The sequence below is a fragment of the Sturnus vulgaris genome, chromosome 15 (assembly GCF_052056855.1).
Source record: "Sturnus vulgaris isolate bStuVul1 chromosome 15, bStuVul1.hap1, whole genome shotgun sequence".
In the NCBI taxonomy this organism is placed as follows: domain Eukaryota; kingdom Metazoa; phylum Chordata; class Aves; order Passeriformes; family Sturnidae; genus Sturnus; species Sturnus vulgaris.
The window spans coordinates 1491518-1510669 of record NC_142257.1 but is presented as its reverse complement, the minus strand read 5'-3'; the positions used below and the strand labels follow the sequence as shown (position 1 = coordinate 1510669).

The window sequence follows — 19152 nt, the reverse complement described above, 5'->3', positions numbered from 1 at the left end:
GAAAAGATTTAATTATCTTGAATAATTGCTTGGATTTTTTCCACCCATTTTTTAGAAAATCAGTCTAAAAGTAAGAAGAAAAAAAAAGCCTAATTTTTTTTGGGGGGGGGGGGGTCCAGAAAAATAATAATGCTTGGGATTTTTTTCTTTTAATATCATGTTCCAAGAAGACATTATTTCCCTGTTTTTTCCATGAAGACATGATGTATTGGATGATCCAAGTTTTTCCACAGCCTGTGCTTCTAGAACAAGAATGAAAATGCTGAAACACCCATGGCTTTGAGTTTTTGCTTTCTTATTAGGATTCTGCAGAGTCCTACACAAAAGGTTTTGAATGCTTTTGTCATAGATGTCACTCCTCCCAAGGATTTGCTCTGGTTGTCTTGGAGTCACCATGTACTTCAAACTCAATGAAAACTCCTGTGGAAGTCCCTGAAGGGATTGGGAAGTCAGCCACTGATGTTTTTGACAATGGACAGTCAGGGGAGAGGGAGGGAGCTCTTCTATTTCCATTGCAATTGCCTGTTCTGGTTACCATGACATCTAATAAATCCTTATGGAGAAGGGAAATGTTTTCTATGGAAATTCTCAGTATTTCTACAGTAAGATTTACAGCATTTGCTTAACCCTGCAAGGCAAGAGCACGAATTCTGCAGGCTTGAAGTTGGCTTCGTTTGCTCCAACTGTGTATTGACGGGCTTTTTTGACAGCTCAGGGTTCCACCTGGAATGCAAATATTGGGTAATATTTGAGTTAAGAAGAAATGTCTGCTTTTCTGTGCAACCTGGAAGGGAAGGCAGACAGGGCTGGGCATGGCCCCTCCGACCTCGAATCTCCAGCCCAGAGATAAGAGCAGAGCACTTAACAGATACCTGGGATTTTTAATTACCAAGGACTCTTCATCCTTCCCAGCTTTTTAAATGAATCCCGGCGGTACCCCAGAGCAAAAAGGCGCCAGAGAGTGTCCCTGCACAAAGTTTAATCTCACTTCACTTCACATTATCAACTCTTTACATTCAATTTAAAAGGGTTGAGCGCAAAGTAAAGGACCCAGGAGCAGCTTTTTTCCCCGGGCCTCCCGTACACGAATCTTTTCGGAAGTGACCCCGGGGCGGGGGCTGGAAGGGGCGCGGCTCTGCCCGGCCCTGCCTGCCCGGAGCGGAGCGGGGAGGGGCGGTGCTCCGTCCGTCTGTCCCTCCGTCTGTCTGTCCCTCCATCCGCCTCTAACTCTGGCTGTGACTCTGTCCGGCTGTAACTCTGTCTGTAACTCTGTAACTCTGTCCGTCCGTCGGTCCCAGCCGCCCCAGGTGCCCGGGCAGCCGCGGGCGGTGAGTGCCGAGGGAAGGTGGGCGGGCAGGGAGCGGGGGACAGCGGGGTCCGGCTCGGCCCCTCTCGGCCCCTCGGAACCAGAGGGAGGAGTGGAAAATACCCCTGGAAGCCATAGGGAAGCTGGGTAGGAAGGCGGTGAGACCCCGAGGGTGCAAGTGTTGCGTTAAAAGCTAAATTATTGCTCTCACTTTCCTTTTCGCTCTGGCGGGACCGTGAATGTTGGTTTGGCTCCCAAAGCGCTCAACAAAACCCCGCCGTTTCAGCGTGCGGGTTTCTTCTTGTAGGTTTTTATTAACTGTATTAATTTGTGTTAATTACAACACGATAACCAACGCGATTGCGTTATCCTGCTCAGTGCCGGTGGGTTTCCATTGGGACTCTCGCAGCCCGGGCAGTGTGGGATGCCCTGGGCTGAGCTGGCATCTCCTGCCCGAGGAAATTGCTTTGAGCAGCTTTTCCTCAGCCCATCCTCACTGCCCAGCACAGCTGCTCCGTGTCCCACTTTTCCCTGCTCACAGAAAAACTGGGAGAAGAGCCTTAACACGGGGACAACTCGCTGGAAGAGCAAACTCTCCATAAGAAATCCGGGTGGGATGGAGCTGCTGCAGGGATCTGCTTCGGGCAGGGCAGAGCAGCCAACAGCTCAGCTGCCCTTGGGAGGTGACACAACTTCCCTGGAATATCCCTGCCAGCAGGGAGCCGATTCCATGCGATCTTCCCCAAAAATGCTGCTCGCTAGAAGTGGCGAGATCCCATGTTTGGAGTAGGAGCAGATCCCATAATTCACAAAAACCAAGTTTTATTGTCCGGCTTTGCAGGTTTTCCCACCTGAGTGGATGGCTGCAGAAGTGAGGCAGCTCTGTTTCCACATGTGTTCCTTAAAGGTGGTTTTCATTATTCATGTTATTTTCAGTCCTTTGTGGAAGCAAATGTTTGTGGCTTGAATGTTTTGCTGGAGGATATGAAGGATTTTGTCAAATTCCGAGGTGCAGGCAGTGTTTTCCTGCTTGTCTGGGTATTATCAGCATAATATCGAATTTCCTTATTGCTCCACAACAAGAAAGATATTAACTGAAAAAGGCCATTGTTAGGCAAGAGAAAGGTCAAACATTTAGTTGTCAAAATGCTGTGGTATGCTTTCCTGTTATTCTTAGGGAGGGCATTTTCTAAGGGCCCAGCTCTGGTTCAGTTTATGTGGAACTTTCTGATTCACATGCTTCTCCTTTACAGTTCTCCAGAAAATGCTCGTGTCTTTTTAGATCATGGATTTATTTTTTTAGTGCATGTAAATTCTCCTGTGTAGCAATGGGCACATAAGGGTGGGGGGGTGATCACAAACAGTGATAATTCAAATGTAGAAAACTAAGGAAAACTGAGATGGGTGTTGTAGAAAGAATACTTTTGATTTAGTTTCTACTCTGAAGTGCTCACACCTGAAGTTTCACCTTGCAGTAGTTATTTCAGCAGGTGAGTGAGCTTCACAATCCATTTTTCTCTTGCTCTCAAGGTGACTCTGATCTTCCACAGATGGATGAAGTCCAAGCCAGCCCTGGGCTGCAGGTAGTGCTCCCCCAAAAACAGGAGCCAGGCAGGTGCTGCCACATCATGGGATCAGAAAGAAGGGCCCAGATGGGCTCCAGAAATAGTCTGGAGATCTGATGACTTTTACAGACTGCAGGACCTCGCTGTATCTTTATTTTATGGCAGTCAGTTGATAACAGATACTGGTAATTTCCTCAGTTCTGTCTTGCAGATTTTTTTTTTTTTTTGTCTCAAGCGAAGTTTGTGGCAATGAGACACCCCCTGAAAGACCAGAGGGAGTTATAAAAGTGAATTCTAGGTTGTGTGTAAATGGCAGCTTTCAGAATAAAAACCACAGCAGCTCCTTTTTCAAATTAAATGTGCAGAATGTCCTTCAGTGTCCAAACCATGAACCAAAGGGGTTTTCTCAGGGTTGGGTTTTTTTCTGTTTAAGAACAAAACCCAGTTTTATTAAACAAGCCTGGGCTAACGGTTACAAAATTAATACAGGGCAGCACTTTGAGGCAAAAAAGGGTGAAATGGGTGTTGGAAATTGTGTCATTTCCTGCTATCCTGACATGGCAAAGGGCAGGGACTGTGTGGTGAAAGGTCCTTTTCATGCCACGGAGAGAAAGCTGTCATGCAAGTCAGCACAAAGAGCCAGTATGTGCTCAGAGTTCTGGAGCCAAAAAGGTTTTTACTTAGAGCATTTCCCTACTGTCTGGACATGAGTGAAACCCAGGCACCCCCTCCCATGCAGATGTTTTACAGCAGCACCAAACTGAGCTCTCTGGGGTTTATGCTGGCACATTTAAAATTCCCAGGTTTGAGTGAGCTGCCTGCAAGTCTTGGAGGAGGCATAGAAGGAATCAGAAGGATTTGCATATTTACTAAAATCTCAGTAAACAAACTCATTGCTACACACAAAAACTAGTCTGGGTTAATTTTTTTCCCCCTCAGCTTTTAGAGTTTTGATTTGCTGAGCTTTGGGTGGGTGAGAAACTTTTTGATTTGTAACTGTGCTGATAAAACAAATAAAACTTCTTGAGCAAATACAGCTCCACAATGTGCTTTTGCAAGGTAGAGCTGACCCAGGCTTTTGTAATACTCCCTTGGTTCTCACTGTGTATTTAGGGGGGTTGTGAGGGCTGTAAATCATCCCTGAGCACACTTTGCAGTCCTGTACAGGTGGGTGAGATTGGAAATCTGCAAGGTAGGGGTGAGGGTCTCCTCCAGGTGTGATCCCTGTATCATCCTCAGCATTCCCCTTCTTGCAGTGCAGTTTTTTCATTTAAAAATCCTGATTCTTCACGTGGCTCTGGAGGTGGCACTCTGTGCTGGGCTGGGGACAAGCTGGGCATTGAGCACAGCTTGGACTCAGTGGGCTGGGAGGGCTTTTCCAACCTCAGTGATCCTGGGATATTATGGGATATTACAGCAGGGAAGGATACAGCCCCTATCAGACAGCAAATCCATCCCTGCTGTGCCATGGGGCTGGGGCTGAAACCCTCCTGGGACAGCCAGCAAAGAGTGCCTGTGGTTTTTTGGGAGGGTGCAGGAGCTCAGCCACCAAAGAGATGCTCCCTGTGTGGGTGTGTGGTGAATTGAAACACCTTTGGGAGTCCCAGCGTGGAGCAGGAGATAAAACAGAAACTCCTCCCTGGTAGCTCCTGTCAGCATCTGCTCTGTGTTGGCTTTAGAGATACCTGCAGCTCCAGGGACAAGGACACCACAGTGTGAGGTGGGACACTTGGATTAGTTGGGTGGAATCATTTTCTAATTGCTTCTAGAAGTCTCTGAAGAAGCCATTCTAAATATTAAGTTCTGTAGTTGGTTCTAGTCTTGTGGGTTCCTTCTGCTCAGGCTGTCCCAAGGCAGCAGGCATCACACAAAATCACTTTTCTCACTTCTCCCTCCCATATCTTTGGGAAAGTCACACTGCAGGGATGCTAGCAGTGAGTTTTTAATTAGGAAATATTTCTGTGCCAGTAGGGCTCTTCCAGCTGCTCAGGGAAGTGCTGGAGTCCCCATCCCTGCAGGGATTTAAAAGATTTGTAGATGTGGCACTTGGGGCCATGGGTTAGTGGAGGCTTTGGCATTGCTGGGGGTGGTTGAACTGGATGATCTCAGAGGGATTTTCCCACCTGAATGATTCCACAGTTCTGGGATGCTCTAACTACGTGTGAAATGGTGATTAAATGTACACATTCTGAGGCAGACCCAAGTGGCATCCTTAGCACTGCCAGTTCCAGGAGCAATTTATCAATTGGTACGATTAATTCAGGACAATTGGACAATTAATTGGGCAATTAATTCAGCACTGAACATTCCATGGGCAGTGGTCTGGCTGGTGTTTGCAGTGCACAGAGAAGAGGTGAGCAGCACATAAAATCCATGTTGTCATTGGCACTCTGGGACTGCAGTGCCAGCAAGGGAAGCCTGGCAGTGCCAAATCTCGGGGTTCTCTTGCTGGGTCACCCCCCCAGAACAGCGAGTTTTGGCTGAAATGGTCTCCTTGTGCTGGTGGTACCAGGTACTGGGGCTTAAGGAGTTTTCTGGAGAATCCTGGATGTTTTCTGAAGGTGGGAGAGCTGTGTAAGTGCTGGCAGTCACTTGGTGCACTCAACTTTCATTCAGGTTTGTCTCATAGAGATTTTTCTCTTTCCCAGTCAGGCACTATGTTCCCAGTATTAAATTATTGGTATAATTACCCTGTTTTACTGTCTATGGGCAGCTTGGACTGGAGCACCAGTTCCAGCAGAAGTGTCCCACCTACCTGTCATTGTGCCCATTAATATGTTTTCCACTTGTGTACATTATTTTGATCAGGTGCAATTTCCTTGTAAAACCAGCTTTTCCAAAGTATGAATTGCTTTTTTCACCGTGTGTTATTGTAAAAAAGCCACTGCTTAGGTAACCAACCTTTACAGTATTTGGCAGGCATCACTGCATTAAAGAAAAAAAACAAACAAAAAACAACCCACAAGAGCTGTGCTCTGCTGGAAATGTCCTACCTGCCGTTAATTTTCAGCAGATGAACTGGAGTGGCTGTGGCACTACAATAACCCCTCTGCCTGGCTTTGCAAGGTGGAGCTGGCTGCAGGCAGGGATTTTCTCAAGGAATCCTCCCAGGAAGGCAGCGCTGCTGCATTCCTGCCCATTTCCCAACACTGCCAGCAGCGCTCCTGGAAAGGTCACTCCTCGCTTCACAGGGATGCAGGGACGAGGCTCCTTCCCAGTTTGCTTGGAAATTGCTTTGTCTCAGCTGAGCTGAGAGTTTCAGCCCTTGCTTTTCAGAAATGTTCATAAATCAGTTCAGCTCTTTTCCCAAATGTCCTCATCAGCAATTATCAGTCTAAATGAAGAATTAATAGATCATTAGCACGTTCAGTAATGACAACAACAGAGCATTATGGAAATGTTTTACATTCGTTTTTGGTTTAATGGTCTTTCTTTGGGTTTTCAGTGAGCCCTGGTCATGGCAGCAATGACAGAGACCAACAACATCCATGCAGTGATGGAAGGGCCAGAAGGAGATGATGCCAAGTGCAATTTCCATCACAGAATATTCCTGGAACCCCAAGAGAAGAAAAGGGACATGAAGGCTCTGCTGGTTAAGCAAGCAAAGAAAACTTGCAGCTGCACCCCAGCCAAAATTAAAGATTGTTTTTTGGGGTTTTTCCCCATCTTACAGTGGCTTCCTAAATACAAACTCAAGGAGTACCTCCTGGGGGACATCATGTCTGGTGTGATCGTGGGGGTCCTGCTGGTGCCACAATCCATTGCCTACTCTCTCTTGGCAGGCCTGGAGCCCATTTATGGCCTTTACACTTCCTTTTTTTCCTGCATCATTTACTGCATCTTCGGCACCTCCCGCCACATCTCCGTCAGCATCTTCGGGGTGGTTTGTCTGATGCTGGGGCAGGTGGTGGACAGGGAGGTGGAAAGAGCTGGCTTGGACCTGGATCCAGCTGTGCTCAGTGCCCTGCCAGGCCCAGCAGGGGACAGGAACAGCAGCAGGAACGGGACAGAGCTGCTGTGTGACAAAAGCTGCTACGCCATGGCCGTGGCTGCCACCGTGACCTTCATCTCTGGAGTTTACCAGGTAAACACAGCTGGACACACGGCTGCTGTTGGCCTCACTCAGACATCAAAATGACATGAGACATCTCTTGGAACCCTGGCCACTGAGAATTTTAGATTTTCTCTGCTGGCAGGAACTGACCCCCAAGAAAACACTGCATTAAAACCGAGGCCGTGGAGAAAATCCTGTCATTCCATTGTGGAAGCTATGGGTGTGTAGTTTGAATAGAAGTGTGTGATATCACATGGTGGAAAAGATAGATTTTAAGGTTTTAGAATATAGTCATATATATATATAAAGCAAGATTGAGGTTTTAGGGCAGAGATTTGTCCTTTTTCTTCATGGATTTGGGTGATATTGTGTAATTGGATAGAAAATTCCACATTGCAGGCCACGGGTGATTGGTTATCGGGTGAAAAGTAAAAATAATTGAGGTGTCACTTCTTAATTGGACAGTTTATCCTTAAAAAGCCTCGTAGAGAGAGAGAGAGAGATAGGGCTCCATTTTTAGTTTGTTAGCTTGAAGTGCTGTAGAACTCTGTTTATGAGACTGTAAAATAGATAAGAAATAATAAACATCTGAGTCCAAACAAGAAATACCATCTGACACATTCAATCCCAACCCTGGCAAAAAGAAGACAAAGACTCAACACAACATCTGGGGTTTTTTTTTTGTGCAGAATAGTTTAATTTTTTATTGTGGAAAGTTCATTTTTATATGGCATTAGAAGGCACTGTGTTTGAATGTACTTGGTTAGTAATCTAGTGAAACTCAGTTCATTAATTGGTAAGGGTTATTGTATTTGTCTGTCAAACTTTGCTGATTTTAGATAGTTTGCATATTTGCTTCACAGAGATTCTCACGAGATAGAATTCTTATTTTTGTAAGTGCAGCTTGTTTTTTTCACAAGAACAGATTGTTATGCAAATTGATTTTTCATCCTTAGAATTTGTTTCTCACAGAAACCCAACAGGCTAACTTAATTCAGTTAAAACAGTAATAACACCTGATTTTACAAGGCCATTTTCACGAAGTTTTAACCTATATATACCACAGACAGGCAGGTGTGGTGTGCAAATAGTTGTAATTCTTCTGTAGGGAATGTCCCCATCCTGCTGGGCTTGCACATATCTTCAATCTGCACCTCGGGGCTGGAGGTCACTGTGGTGCAGGAAACTCCTCTGGGTGCTCTCCCCCTTTTTTAACAGAATTTCCTGCCTGCACTTCTTCTTTTTGCTTCTCTTTTAGGGAGTGCTCCCCATTTTTTAACAGCTTTTCTTGCCTCCATTGTTTCTCTTTTGGGGACTCTAAGGACCTGCACCTCCAGCTCTCAAGGTTTGCTCACCACCTTCCTCATTGTGGCCTGAAGCTCTGTTTAATTTTTTTTTTTTTGCATTAGACCCCATTTCATCAGGCCAAAATCAGCTCCTAATTCCAGTCTTTAATCATTTGCCTTTAACAAGGAAAAATTTGGACAGTAAAAGTATCTCCAGTTCCCTTTTATTTGTAAATGTGCTTTTAAAAATTTGCTGTTTGCCCATTTGAAGCCAAACCAATGCTACTGCATGGCAAGGATTCTGCTGAGAGGATCCAATATATTTTATATTTATTCATTCTCTACTTATTTTCTAGAACTCACAGCTTGCCTAAATTAAAGCAGGTATCTTTGTTTTTAGAGTCTTATTCATTAACCAGAATGGGATTATTTTTTTTGCAGTACTGCAGAGCTGAGGTATTTGAGTTTGTGAGTTCACATTCATTTGTTCTCATGTGTCCAGGGTTGAGTGGGAGACAATCAAAATATCTAGGAGGGGAGCAAAACATGTTTGTGATACTTTAAAACACAGGTTTTGGGCACAACCTGGAACTTTTTGTACTGCAAGTTCGTGTTGAGTTATTTCAGAAATATTCTGGGCCTCTCAGGCTATGCTGAATTTTGGGTTTCATCTTTCATCCCTGTGGGATGGGTGCAGTTTTGGAGTTGTGAATTGTACTTATTATTCTTTGCAAGTACAAATACAGTTAAGTTTCTTTATCTGAAGAAATCAGATTAATTTATCTTCTGTCCCTCTGAATATTAAGCATATTCTCTAAAGGCCAACACCCTCAAATTTTCTTTTTTCAACCAAAATCACATATTCTTTGTATCAGAAACTTTACAATCAAATCATAAAAAGCAAATCTTCTCCCACCAGTTAATACAGCCTAACTAGGTTAGCTAATTATTATTAATGTTTTACACTTAGATCAACCTTGAATTAATTATCAAGGCTATAAGGGAGCCTTTGTGAGAGCTGTGAGCTGATTTCAGCCAGTCCAGCTCCCAAACCTGCCTTGTCTTCTTGGAGAATTCTTTGTAATTCAGTAATTCTTTGAGATTCTCCTGGAGTTCCCAGTTATCTGTGTTTTATATGACCTGCAGCAGAGTTTGCAGCTCATTGCAGACTTTGTGAGTCAGAGGACAGTTATTAGGACAGTTGTTAACCCACAAAGCTGTGGTTTTATTGCAGGCTCTCAACTCCAGTGTAAGGTAGACAAAGGCCACCAGAAAAGTTTTAGATCCTTGCAAAGTTCACAGAGTTTAGAGGAACCGAAAGAGAAATGGCAAAAGCAGGCAGTGCTTCAAATGTGAGGTTTAGGTTTGGTTTTTTTCCCTAGGTTTTCTTTTTTTCCCCATCTGGGTAATTAGGAGAGCAAACAAGAAATATTTAGAAGACTCCCAAAAAAGCCTGGTTTGAATACTGGAGACTTTTCTCCCTGCTCAGACCACGCCTCACCCTTCAGGGCCATGCCCAATGTTGTTTTTGTTTTTTTTTTTTAATCCCAGCTGATAAAATCTGTGGAATTTCTGTCGTGACCTGTTGTGTGTGGTTGATTCCTTCCAGGTGGCCATGGGTTTCTTCCAGGTGGGCTTTGTCTCCGTGTACCTGTCGGATTCTCTGCTCAGTGGCTTTGTCACAGGGGCCTCCATCACTGTGCTGACCTCACAAGTCAAATACCTGCTGGGCCTGGACATCCCTCGCAGCGGGGGCATCGGCTCCCTCGTCACCACCTGGATAAACATCTTCAGGAGCATCCACAGGACCAACCTCTGCGACCTCATCACCAGCTTCCTGTGCTTCCTGGTGCTCATCCCGGCCAAAGAGCTGAACGAACGCTTCAAATCCAAGCTCAAGGCTCCCATCCCAGTGGAACTCTTCGTGGTTGTGGCAGCCACTCTGGCGTCTCACTTTGGGAAGCTGAGAGAGAATTACGGCTCCAGCATTTCCGGGCACATCCCCACTGGGTTCCTGCCACCACGGCCTCCAGACTGGGCCCTGATTCCCAACGTGGCGTTGGATGCCATCCCCATTGCCATCATTGGCTTTGCCATCACCGTGTCCCTCTCGGAGATGTTCGCCAAGAAGCACGGCTACTCGGTGAGAGCCAACCAGGAGATGTACGCCATCGGCTTCTGCAACATCATCCCCTCCTTCTTCCACTGCTTCACCACCAGTGCTGCTCTTGCCAAGACCCTGGTCAAGGAGTCCACGGGCTGCAGGACCCAGATGTCCGGCCTGGTGACCAGTTTGGTGATCCTCTTAGTGCTCCTTGTGATCGCGCCGTTGTTTTACTCCCTGCAGAAATGCGTCCTCGCCGTCATCACCATCGTCAACCTCCGCGGGGCCCTGCGCAAGTTCAGGGACCTGCCCAAGATGTGGCACCTGAGCAAGGTGGACACGGTGATCTGGGGGGTCACCATGGTGGCCACGGCGCTCATCAGCACCGAGATCGGGCTCCTGGTGGGGGTTTGCTTCTCCATGCTCTGCGTCATCTTCCGCACGCAGCGCCCCGAGGCGCCGCTGCTGGGCTGGGTGGCCGAGTCAGAGACCTACGAGTCCCTGTCTGCCTACAAGAACCTGCAAACCAAGCCCGGGGTGGTGGTGTTCCGATTTGAAGCCCCCCTGTATTACATCAACAAGGAGTGCTTCAAATCCATCCTCTACAAACAAACTGGGGTCAACCCCGTGTGGGTGAAGGCGGCCAAGAAGAAAGCGGAGAAGAGGATGCTCAAGGAGAAGGAGGAGGGGTCTGGGGACAAGCAGAGCGACATCCCCACGGATTTGGGGTTGGAAGCTGTGGGGTTTCACACCATAGTGATCGACTGCTGTGCCGTGCAGTTCCTGGACACGGCCGGCATCCGCACGCTCCAGGAGGTCTGCAAGGACTACGGGGACATCGATGTCCACGTGCTGCTGGCCCAGTGCAACCCTTCTGTCAGGAGCTCCCTGCTCCGAGGGGACTTCTTCAAAGAAGGGGAGGAGCACCTGCTCTTCCACAGCGTGCACCAGGCCGTGGACTTCGCCCTGGGCACGCAGGGCCACGGTGCTTCCAAGAACTAGGTGGGAAAGAGAGGAGATAGGAACAAAGGCTGGGCAAACAGGGCTGTGTGTCTGTGCAATCTCTGTGTGTGTCTGTGTGTGTGTGTGTGTGCTCAGGGAGCAGGGCAGGGTGGTGCCAGCACGCTGGGACTGTGCCATCTCTCTGGATTGACCTGCCAGCTGTGGGGATTCCACAGCAGGTGCTGGAGGAAGGAAGTTCTTACCTCGATTGTGGCAAATCTGAGCTTTGAGTTGTTCATCTCGTGTCTCCTCTCTGGAGCTTTCTGTGTCTCAGTTCCACCCTGAAGTTGTGATCAAGGCTTTTTTTGCAACCATGTCCTTGTGGCTGTAGGAGTAGGATGCAGTGCTTTGTGGAGTAGGCTGGGCATCCTGTCCAGCTGAAGAATGAGGCAACTCATTTCTCATCCCTCATTCTGGCCTTGCTTTCCATCACCACTTGGGTTTGCCAAGGAATGGCTGCCAGGGACTCTTTGCTCTGGTCTTTACTGGGCACTGTTTGATTCTGCAACCTCCTTGAATCTCAGATAGAGAAATCAAACCTGAACATGCAGGAAAATATCTTCATGAATATCTTTTTTAACCAAGCACCTCTCACCTCCAGAGGTTTTGGCACTGCCTCCTAATTCAGCCAGGCCACAAGGACATGGTTATCTCATTTCTCCACACACCTAAACCTGCCTGTGCCCATGGAAATTCCACCTCTCCAGCCTGATTTTAATGATTTTTAAATTTTTTTCTTTTCATGGATGACTCTTTAGAAGTCTGATTCCTTCTTATGGTCAGCCAGTTGTTTCTTTCCTAATATTTAGGAGCTCTTTAGAATTGTGGACATTAGATATGGAAAATATCTAGTTCTTTAATTTTAACCAAAAAAAAGTCCATTCTAGATATGCCAGACAGAGAAAATCACAGGCACCAAAGTGAAAAGGGACAAATGGATTATCCAACATCTGCCCAGATGTGTCCATGTCACAGAGACTTTGTGCATGAATGCAGGATTTATTGGCTATCAATTTATTGGCTTTGCTCTGTCCTGGACTTCATGCAAAGGGAGTGCACAGATCATTGAAAAAGGAGCCAGGAAAATTCTTTTCTGAACTTTTTTTTTTTTTTTTTTAACCAGTTCAGTGTAAATAGAGCTTTTTACTTTGATTTGAAATTATGTGGAAGTGAAGAGTGCCTGTTCTTCATGCTAAAATCCAAGGGGAGGAAAAGATTCTCTTTCCTCACAGCAGTAGAACACAATTGTGAAGGCAGAATTGAGAGATTGCCAGCTTTTCCTGAATACCAGCTGTACACAGCACACATCCCTGGAAGAGGATGCTTTCCTCCCAGAAGAGTTTACAATCTGAATTTCAGGTGCTTCACAGCTTTTAAAATAGAAAGGTGCTGTGTACAGACAACATTCTCATCCTTAATCATTCAAAAAACAATGAGTCAGAAGCCAAAAAAAAGGCATAAAATACAATATGAATTGTGGCATGTTTACTAAATAGGAAGATATTTTGAGTTTAAACTGTTTTATTGGTTCGTTGAGCAAGGACCAGTAACTATTCTCTTCTTTCTGTGAATGTCATGGATCACTTCACTCTGGGAGCCTCAAAGAAGGATGAGGCAGCAGGAAGATGAATCCTTTTTGTGTAAACTGAATTTATTGCGTTTTTTAGGACACCAGAGCAGCAGAGAAATACTGGGGGAGGTGAGGAGTTTGAGGAGTTGAAATCACTGAATTGGCATTGCCAGAGAGGATTGGGCTGAGCTCTATAAAAGGGTTATATTATTCCATTTTTTAAGGGTTCTATTTTTAGGTTGTATTTCAGGTTTTTTTAGGTTGTTATATGTTTAAGCTGTATTTTTGTTTTTAACCAAACCTGATTTGTGTGGAGGATCCCCAAGGTTTGTCCCCACGGGGATGGCAATGCCACGGCCCCTTTGCAGCAAAATTTCTTCACATGATCAGAAAAAAAAAAAAAAAAAATCTCTGGAACTTCCAACAAAAGCCTCGATGCTGTTTTGAAACTCTAATTTTTAACTCCTGTTTTGCCACAGGGCAGAGCAGCAGAGCTACAAGTGCTGATGAAGAAGGACAGCACAAATGTTTTATTTTTTTCTTGCAAATATTCCTGCCTTCCTGCAGCTGCTTGTTCTCACCCTTTCCCCTGAGACATGGGCAGGACACAGGGAGAGGAGATTTCAGCACAGGAAAACCAGGAGTGCTACAAAAGTCAAATAAAAACTGCTCTGGGTAATTCTTTCCTCTTTCCCCATGCTGCCCAGGTGGAGATTTTTTCACCTGTGACCATGCACAGGTTTGTGTAACTAAATTCCCAACTTTTATTTAATAAAAGATGGTTTTGCAAATCCATTCCTACCTTTGCCAGGAAGGGAGGAATAGCAATGTTAATTCCAAAAAGGATTAGTGGGATGTGTGTTTGTGGCTCCTGGTTATTTATTTACATAAAAGCACAATAAAAGAGCCATTAAATGATTTTTTCCAGGTAATAAAATCAGATTATATCTAAAAGATGTGCTGAAGATTACCTGGAGCACGTTTTGTGCAGCCTCCAAATTCCATTTCGAGCAAAACACAAGAAATTATTAAAATGCAACAGCAAAATCAGGCAGACAACCAAAAGAAATGCTTTTAATATTCTTATTTAAAATAACTTCCAGGGGTCATAGCATTAATAAGTATCTATTAATGCACACTGCCCTGGCTAAAAGGGAACTGAAATAAATGACATTTGCTAGAGAGTTCAGTGCAATAGTTCTTGGGAATTAACTGGAGATTAAAGCTTATTATAGCTGGAATTTCTTAGAACACTGGGTTTCAGCCCTTTGCTTTTTAGGCCTGGAATCATTTTTTTAGCAGTGACATGAATCTGATTTGAGCCTACTGGCGAGTAGCACATTTTGCTGGTTTGTTTTTTTTTTTTTTTTATGGACCCTTTAAAGCAATCCAGTTTTATCTTTAGGAATTGGGGATCACTGATTGGAAACTTTTCCTCTAAAGCATTTGTTTTCTAAAGGAGCTCCGTGTATTTCTGTATTTTGCTGCTGTGTGATTCATGCAGCATTTGAATATCTCTATTTATGCTTTTGTGATATTCCTGTCCTGGCCAGGGCTCTCCTGCCTTCTGCTGTTTTAAATGAACAGTGCCACGTTTTTAAAGGTTTTTTTTTTTAATTTTTTTTTCCAGATGCATGTGCCAGGGTTTTTTAAGGGGAAATCTGCCATTCTCACTGCTGCCTGTGCCTTCCCTCATCCCCTGAATTTATAAACTATGGGAAGAGGGCCCCTCCAAATAACTGGGTTTGGGTTTTCCATCAGTTCTGGAGCAGGGATTTTCCTGCCAGGTACAACCCCCAGGGCAGACTGGAAACTGGTATAAATCAGTTCAACTCTATTCCCAGTTGTCCTCATCAGCAATTATCAGTCTAAATGAAGAATTAAGAGATCATTAGCAGGTTCATTAAGGACAACAACAGAGCTTTAGGCTCAGCTGTACTGGGAATGTTTTTAGCACTCTCCTGCTCAATGCCAGCCTCTGGTTTTCCCCTCCTGTGTTGCTGCTATGGCTGAGTGGTAAATAAGAATTATTACCTGCGTTAAGAAATGGTTCACTTCTCTCAGTGTTTTGACACAAAAACCATTTTCAGTTCACTTCCCAAAACAGGGCCAGGCACTGCAATGGGCACAAGGTGCTGATTTTGGGTTTACACTGACACTGCCCAGCTGGGATTTAGTGATGCTGATCCTTTAAAGCCACTGCAGCTCCACCAAACCCCGCAGGACCAAACCCCAGCCTCTGTGTTTTGCCTCAGGACGTTGAATATTGACTGTAAACAGAAGAAATGGTGTGAGTTGGTGTCCCATGTGACTGCTGCTCACTTTGCATGATCTTCTGAGAAAGCCAAAGCTCCTGAAAATCTAAATCCTAAAATGAGTGTAAAACAACCCCAAAAATGAGTGAAAAAAAAAAAAAAAACCCCAATCCTGTAGAAACCCAATCCTGTAGGACAACCAGGGCTGGGGACTCTGCTGGCTGAGGATCCCCAGGCTGGAGTTTCAGCCTGGTTTGGGGCTGGCACAGATTTGGGGAGCTGTGTGTGCTGCCCAGGGGCCACAGAGAAACCTGGAGGTGTCTTCATGATGGGATTTCTGTCCTTTGGTGTCTTCATGATGGGATTTCTGTGATTTGGTATCTTCATTATGGGATCTCTGCCATTTGGTGTTTTCATGATGGGATTTCTGTCCTTTGGTGTCATCCTTTGTCCACAGTGAGTTTGCCACCAGCCACTGTGCTGAGCTGCCCGTGCAGAAATCAGAGATTTTGGGGTTTATGGTCATTTATTTTTGTCTAATCTGAATCTCAGTCCATACCTGGCTGTCCTGGTGCTCCCTCCGGGGAGAAATCTCAGTCACACTTTTGTCTCTGCTTCTTTCTTTTCCCAAAAGATTCAAATCCACCCTGGTGGGGCTGAAGAGCAGAGGTGAGGATTGCAGGCAGGAAATCGTGCTGGGTTTAAGGATGGGTTTAAGCCAAGCCCAGAACCTTGTGCTGAGCTTGCTGAACTCTGCCTGAGCTCTGTCCTAACTCCAGCTGAGGGTGAAAATTCAGCCAAAAATCTCTTTCAGGGCATTATCTTCTGTTGTGGGTTGGGTTTTTTCCACCTGCTTTGGAGAAGTGATTAAATGCTTGAAGTAATTGATATTTTAATTTTAATTTTTTTTTTCTTTTTTTTTTTTTTGTGGACATGGCTAAGATGAAGCTGGCATGTAAATATTCCTGTGCTGCTCTTGTCGTGCTGGGGCTTTGTATTTTTGTGGCTGGGTTTGTTCTGTTGAGTTTGGGGCTCCAAAATTGATGGAACTCCAATATTGGTGCATTTCTCCACATTAAAAAGGGTTTGCACTGGGAATGACCTCGTTAAATCCCAAGAATTAATTACACTGGGCCATCACCTTTATAAGCCTTTGGAGCATCAGCTGCTGGTGTGAAAATCAACCTGAAATTTGAATTTCAGTCAAATTCTATCTGAAGTGGAAAGAATTCTGAGCCTTGCTTTTGCCTTGGAGATCATTGCAGTGCTAAAAGCAAGGCCTCTGCTTAGGTAAAATGGCAAATATTTAATAAATATATATTTAGTTCATAGCATAATTAGCACCTGTCTATTTTATTTTCTAGAGATTCTATAAGCTAAGGCATAATGTTATTCTTTGATGTGCAAATTCATCAAATATTTCAGCATTGGATAGAGAAACAAATTTTCATTTCTATGCTGAAATATTTGAATCTCAGCTCTGCCAGCACTTAGCCCAGCTCCCAAATTGTCCTAAAGGCTCCACATGAGGTAGGAAACTTGGCTCCAATTTTTTATATTTGATTTTTTTTTCCTTCAAGAAGTAGATTTTAAACATATTTGAAATGCAATTCCAACGTGGTTTAAGGAGAGGTAAAATCTCTTTTTTTTTTTTTAATGACAAGCACATGATGCTTTGAGTCTTTAGTTTTGTGTTGCTCTACATCATCTCTAGTGTGTTCTGGGGTACGATTTTTTTAAAATAATTGAAAATTCAGAATAATTTTTGATAGTTATAAATAATCTTGTGCAGAACAAACAAAACGTCAAAATGTGCCTGGGGTTTGTTGGAATTTAACCAAACTCAAGACTGGATTAAATCCCCTTGGTCAGCAGAAATACAAAATACATAATACAAAATAATTTCTGTGTTATTTCACACGTGTAAAACGTGGGGAAATAGTATGGAGTGCAGAAAAAAATCACTTTACACCAAATGTTTGTAGGGAAAATTGGATTTTGTCAGAGGTTGTCTCATGTTCTGTGTCCATCCTGTGTTATTTGTAATTGTTCTTGTGCCTTTTTTTGTCACTGGAGATTTGTTAGCCTGAGAATTTTCTGTCCAATCTGGTAAAATCATTGGGATTTCTTCAGCACAATTAAAAGATGAGATTTATGAGGATTTGGTTTTTTGAGGTTTTGTTGTTGTTGTTTTGTGTGTTTGAGTTTTTTGTTTGTTTGGGAGGGGTTGGATTTTTTTTGTTTTGGTTGGTTGGTATTTTTGAGGTTTTTTGGGTTTTTTTGGTTTTTTTCCTTTTTTATTTTTGGAGGTTTTGGCGTGGTTTTTGTTTTTTTCTTTTTTTTGTTTTAGGGTTTTTTGGTTGGGGTTTCTTTTGGTTTTGTTTGTTTGTGTTTCTTGAGGGTTTTTTTGTTTTAGGGTTTTTTGGTTTTTTTTGTTTGTGGGAGTTTTTGTGGGGGGAGTTTTTGAGGTTTTTTGTTTTGTTTGGCTGCTATTTTTTGGGTTTTGATGGTTTTTTTTGTTTTGTTTTGGGTTTTTTTTTTTGTTTGTTTGTTTTGGTTTGGGGGGTTTGTTTGTTTGGGTTGGTTTTTTGGTTTTTTTTTTTTGTTTTTTTTTTGTTTTTGGTTTTTTTGCAGCACAGTAACCACACCTCCCCACACCTGAGCTGAAAACACACATCTGTTCTCACATCTGTCCCCTGTTCTCTCACATCTGTGCCCTGTTCTCACATCTGTGCCTGTTCTCACATCTGTGCCTGTTCTCTCACATCTGTCCCCTGTTCTCTCTCACATCTGGCCCTGTTCTCTCACATCTGTGCCTGTTCTCTCACATCTGTCCCCTGTTCTCTCTCACATCTGTGCCTGTTCTCTCACATCTGTCCTGTTCTCGCACATCTGTCCCTGTTCTCTCACATCTGTCCCTGTTCTCTCACATCTGTCCTGTTCTCTCACATCTGTCCCTGTTCTCTCACATCTGTCCCTGTTCTCTCACATCTGTGCCTGTTCTCACATCTGTGCCCTGTTCTCTCACATCTGTGCCCTGTTCTCTCACATCTGTGCCTGTTCTCTCACATCTGTCCCTGTTCTCTCACATCTGGCCCTGTTCTCACACATCTGTGCCTGTTCTCTCACATCTGTCCCTGTTCTCTCACCCACTCAGGGCACTTCCCAGCCCAGGTAAATGAGGGCACTGACTGTGGGGACAATGCTGTGCCGTGTGCCAGGGAGCAGCACCCTCCTGTGGGCCGGGACTGAACTCCTGGATGTGGGAATGGCCGGGTTTGGTGCTACTTGTACTTTACTATAGGTGTAGGTACAACACCTGCTGTTACACACTCAGCCTTGCACAGTTGCTGCCGTGGGTTTCAGTGCCCCTTGAGATAAATGAAGCTGTGCCAGGGAGGGTTAGGGTGGATTTTGGGAAAGGTTTTTCCCCCAGAGGGTGCTGGGCACTGCCCAGGCTCCCCAAGGAATGCCAGAGCTCCAGGAGCTTTTGGATGGATGCAGAACTCCCAGGGATGCCCAGGCTGGGATTTTGGGGCTGTGCAGGGCCAGGAGCTGGACTTTGATGGTCCCTGTGGGTCCCTTCCCTTTGATTCTGTGATTCCATCCCAGCTTCTGTGGCTTGCTCAGGTCATGACCAGTAAGAGGCAGAAAAACCTGCGAGCAGCTGCGAGGGCAGTTCTGGGCAGTTCCTGTGACATTTTGTCTGCAAACGTGTCCTTGAGTGATGGAAAAGACTTTCCTGGCCCGAAATGGCTCAGCTTTTACCTGAGGACGCCTTTTACCTGAGGGGACCTCTGTGCACAAATTGCAATTTTTGTGTTGGTGCCAACAGAGTGGAAGGAGCACTGGGTTGTGGGGAATGCCTGCAGGAGCCTCCTCCTGAAAAGCAGAGAACAACCATTGCCTCCAGCAAAACGAGTCTGGTTCACAGCTGCCATCAGCTTCAGCCAGCAGCACCCTTACCTGAGCTGCTTTAGGCTCTGCCTTAGCTGGGATTAACTAATCCT

The 19152-nt window shown here is 44.8% G+C and overlaps 1 protein-coding gene across 2 annotated transcripts; it reads left to right on the top strand.

The window, feature by feature from the left end:
- The first annotated feature begins 1207 nt into the window (after nt 1-1207).
- On the top strand, nt 1208-17301 carry SLC26A2 (solute carrier family 26 member 2). Of its 2 annotated transcripts, XM_014891204.2 has the most exons (3): nt 1208-1328; nt 6317-6955; nt 9821-17301. In XM_014891204.2, the coding sequence occupies exons 2-3, from the start codon at nt 6329-6331 to the stop codon at nt 11315-11317; spliced, it is 2124 nt and encodes a 707-aa protein (XP_014746690.2). In that variant the 5' UTR covers nt 1208-1328; nt 6317-6328; the 3' UTR covers nt 11318-17301. The 2 variants fall into 2 exon arrangements, with proteins under 2 accessions (XP_014746690.2, XP_088030235.1); XM_088174109.1 differs by lacking the exon at nt 1208-1328 and having other exon boundaries at nt 1450-6955.
- The last annotated feature ends 1851 nt before the right edge of the window (nt 17302-19152 follow it).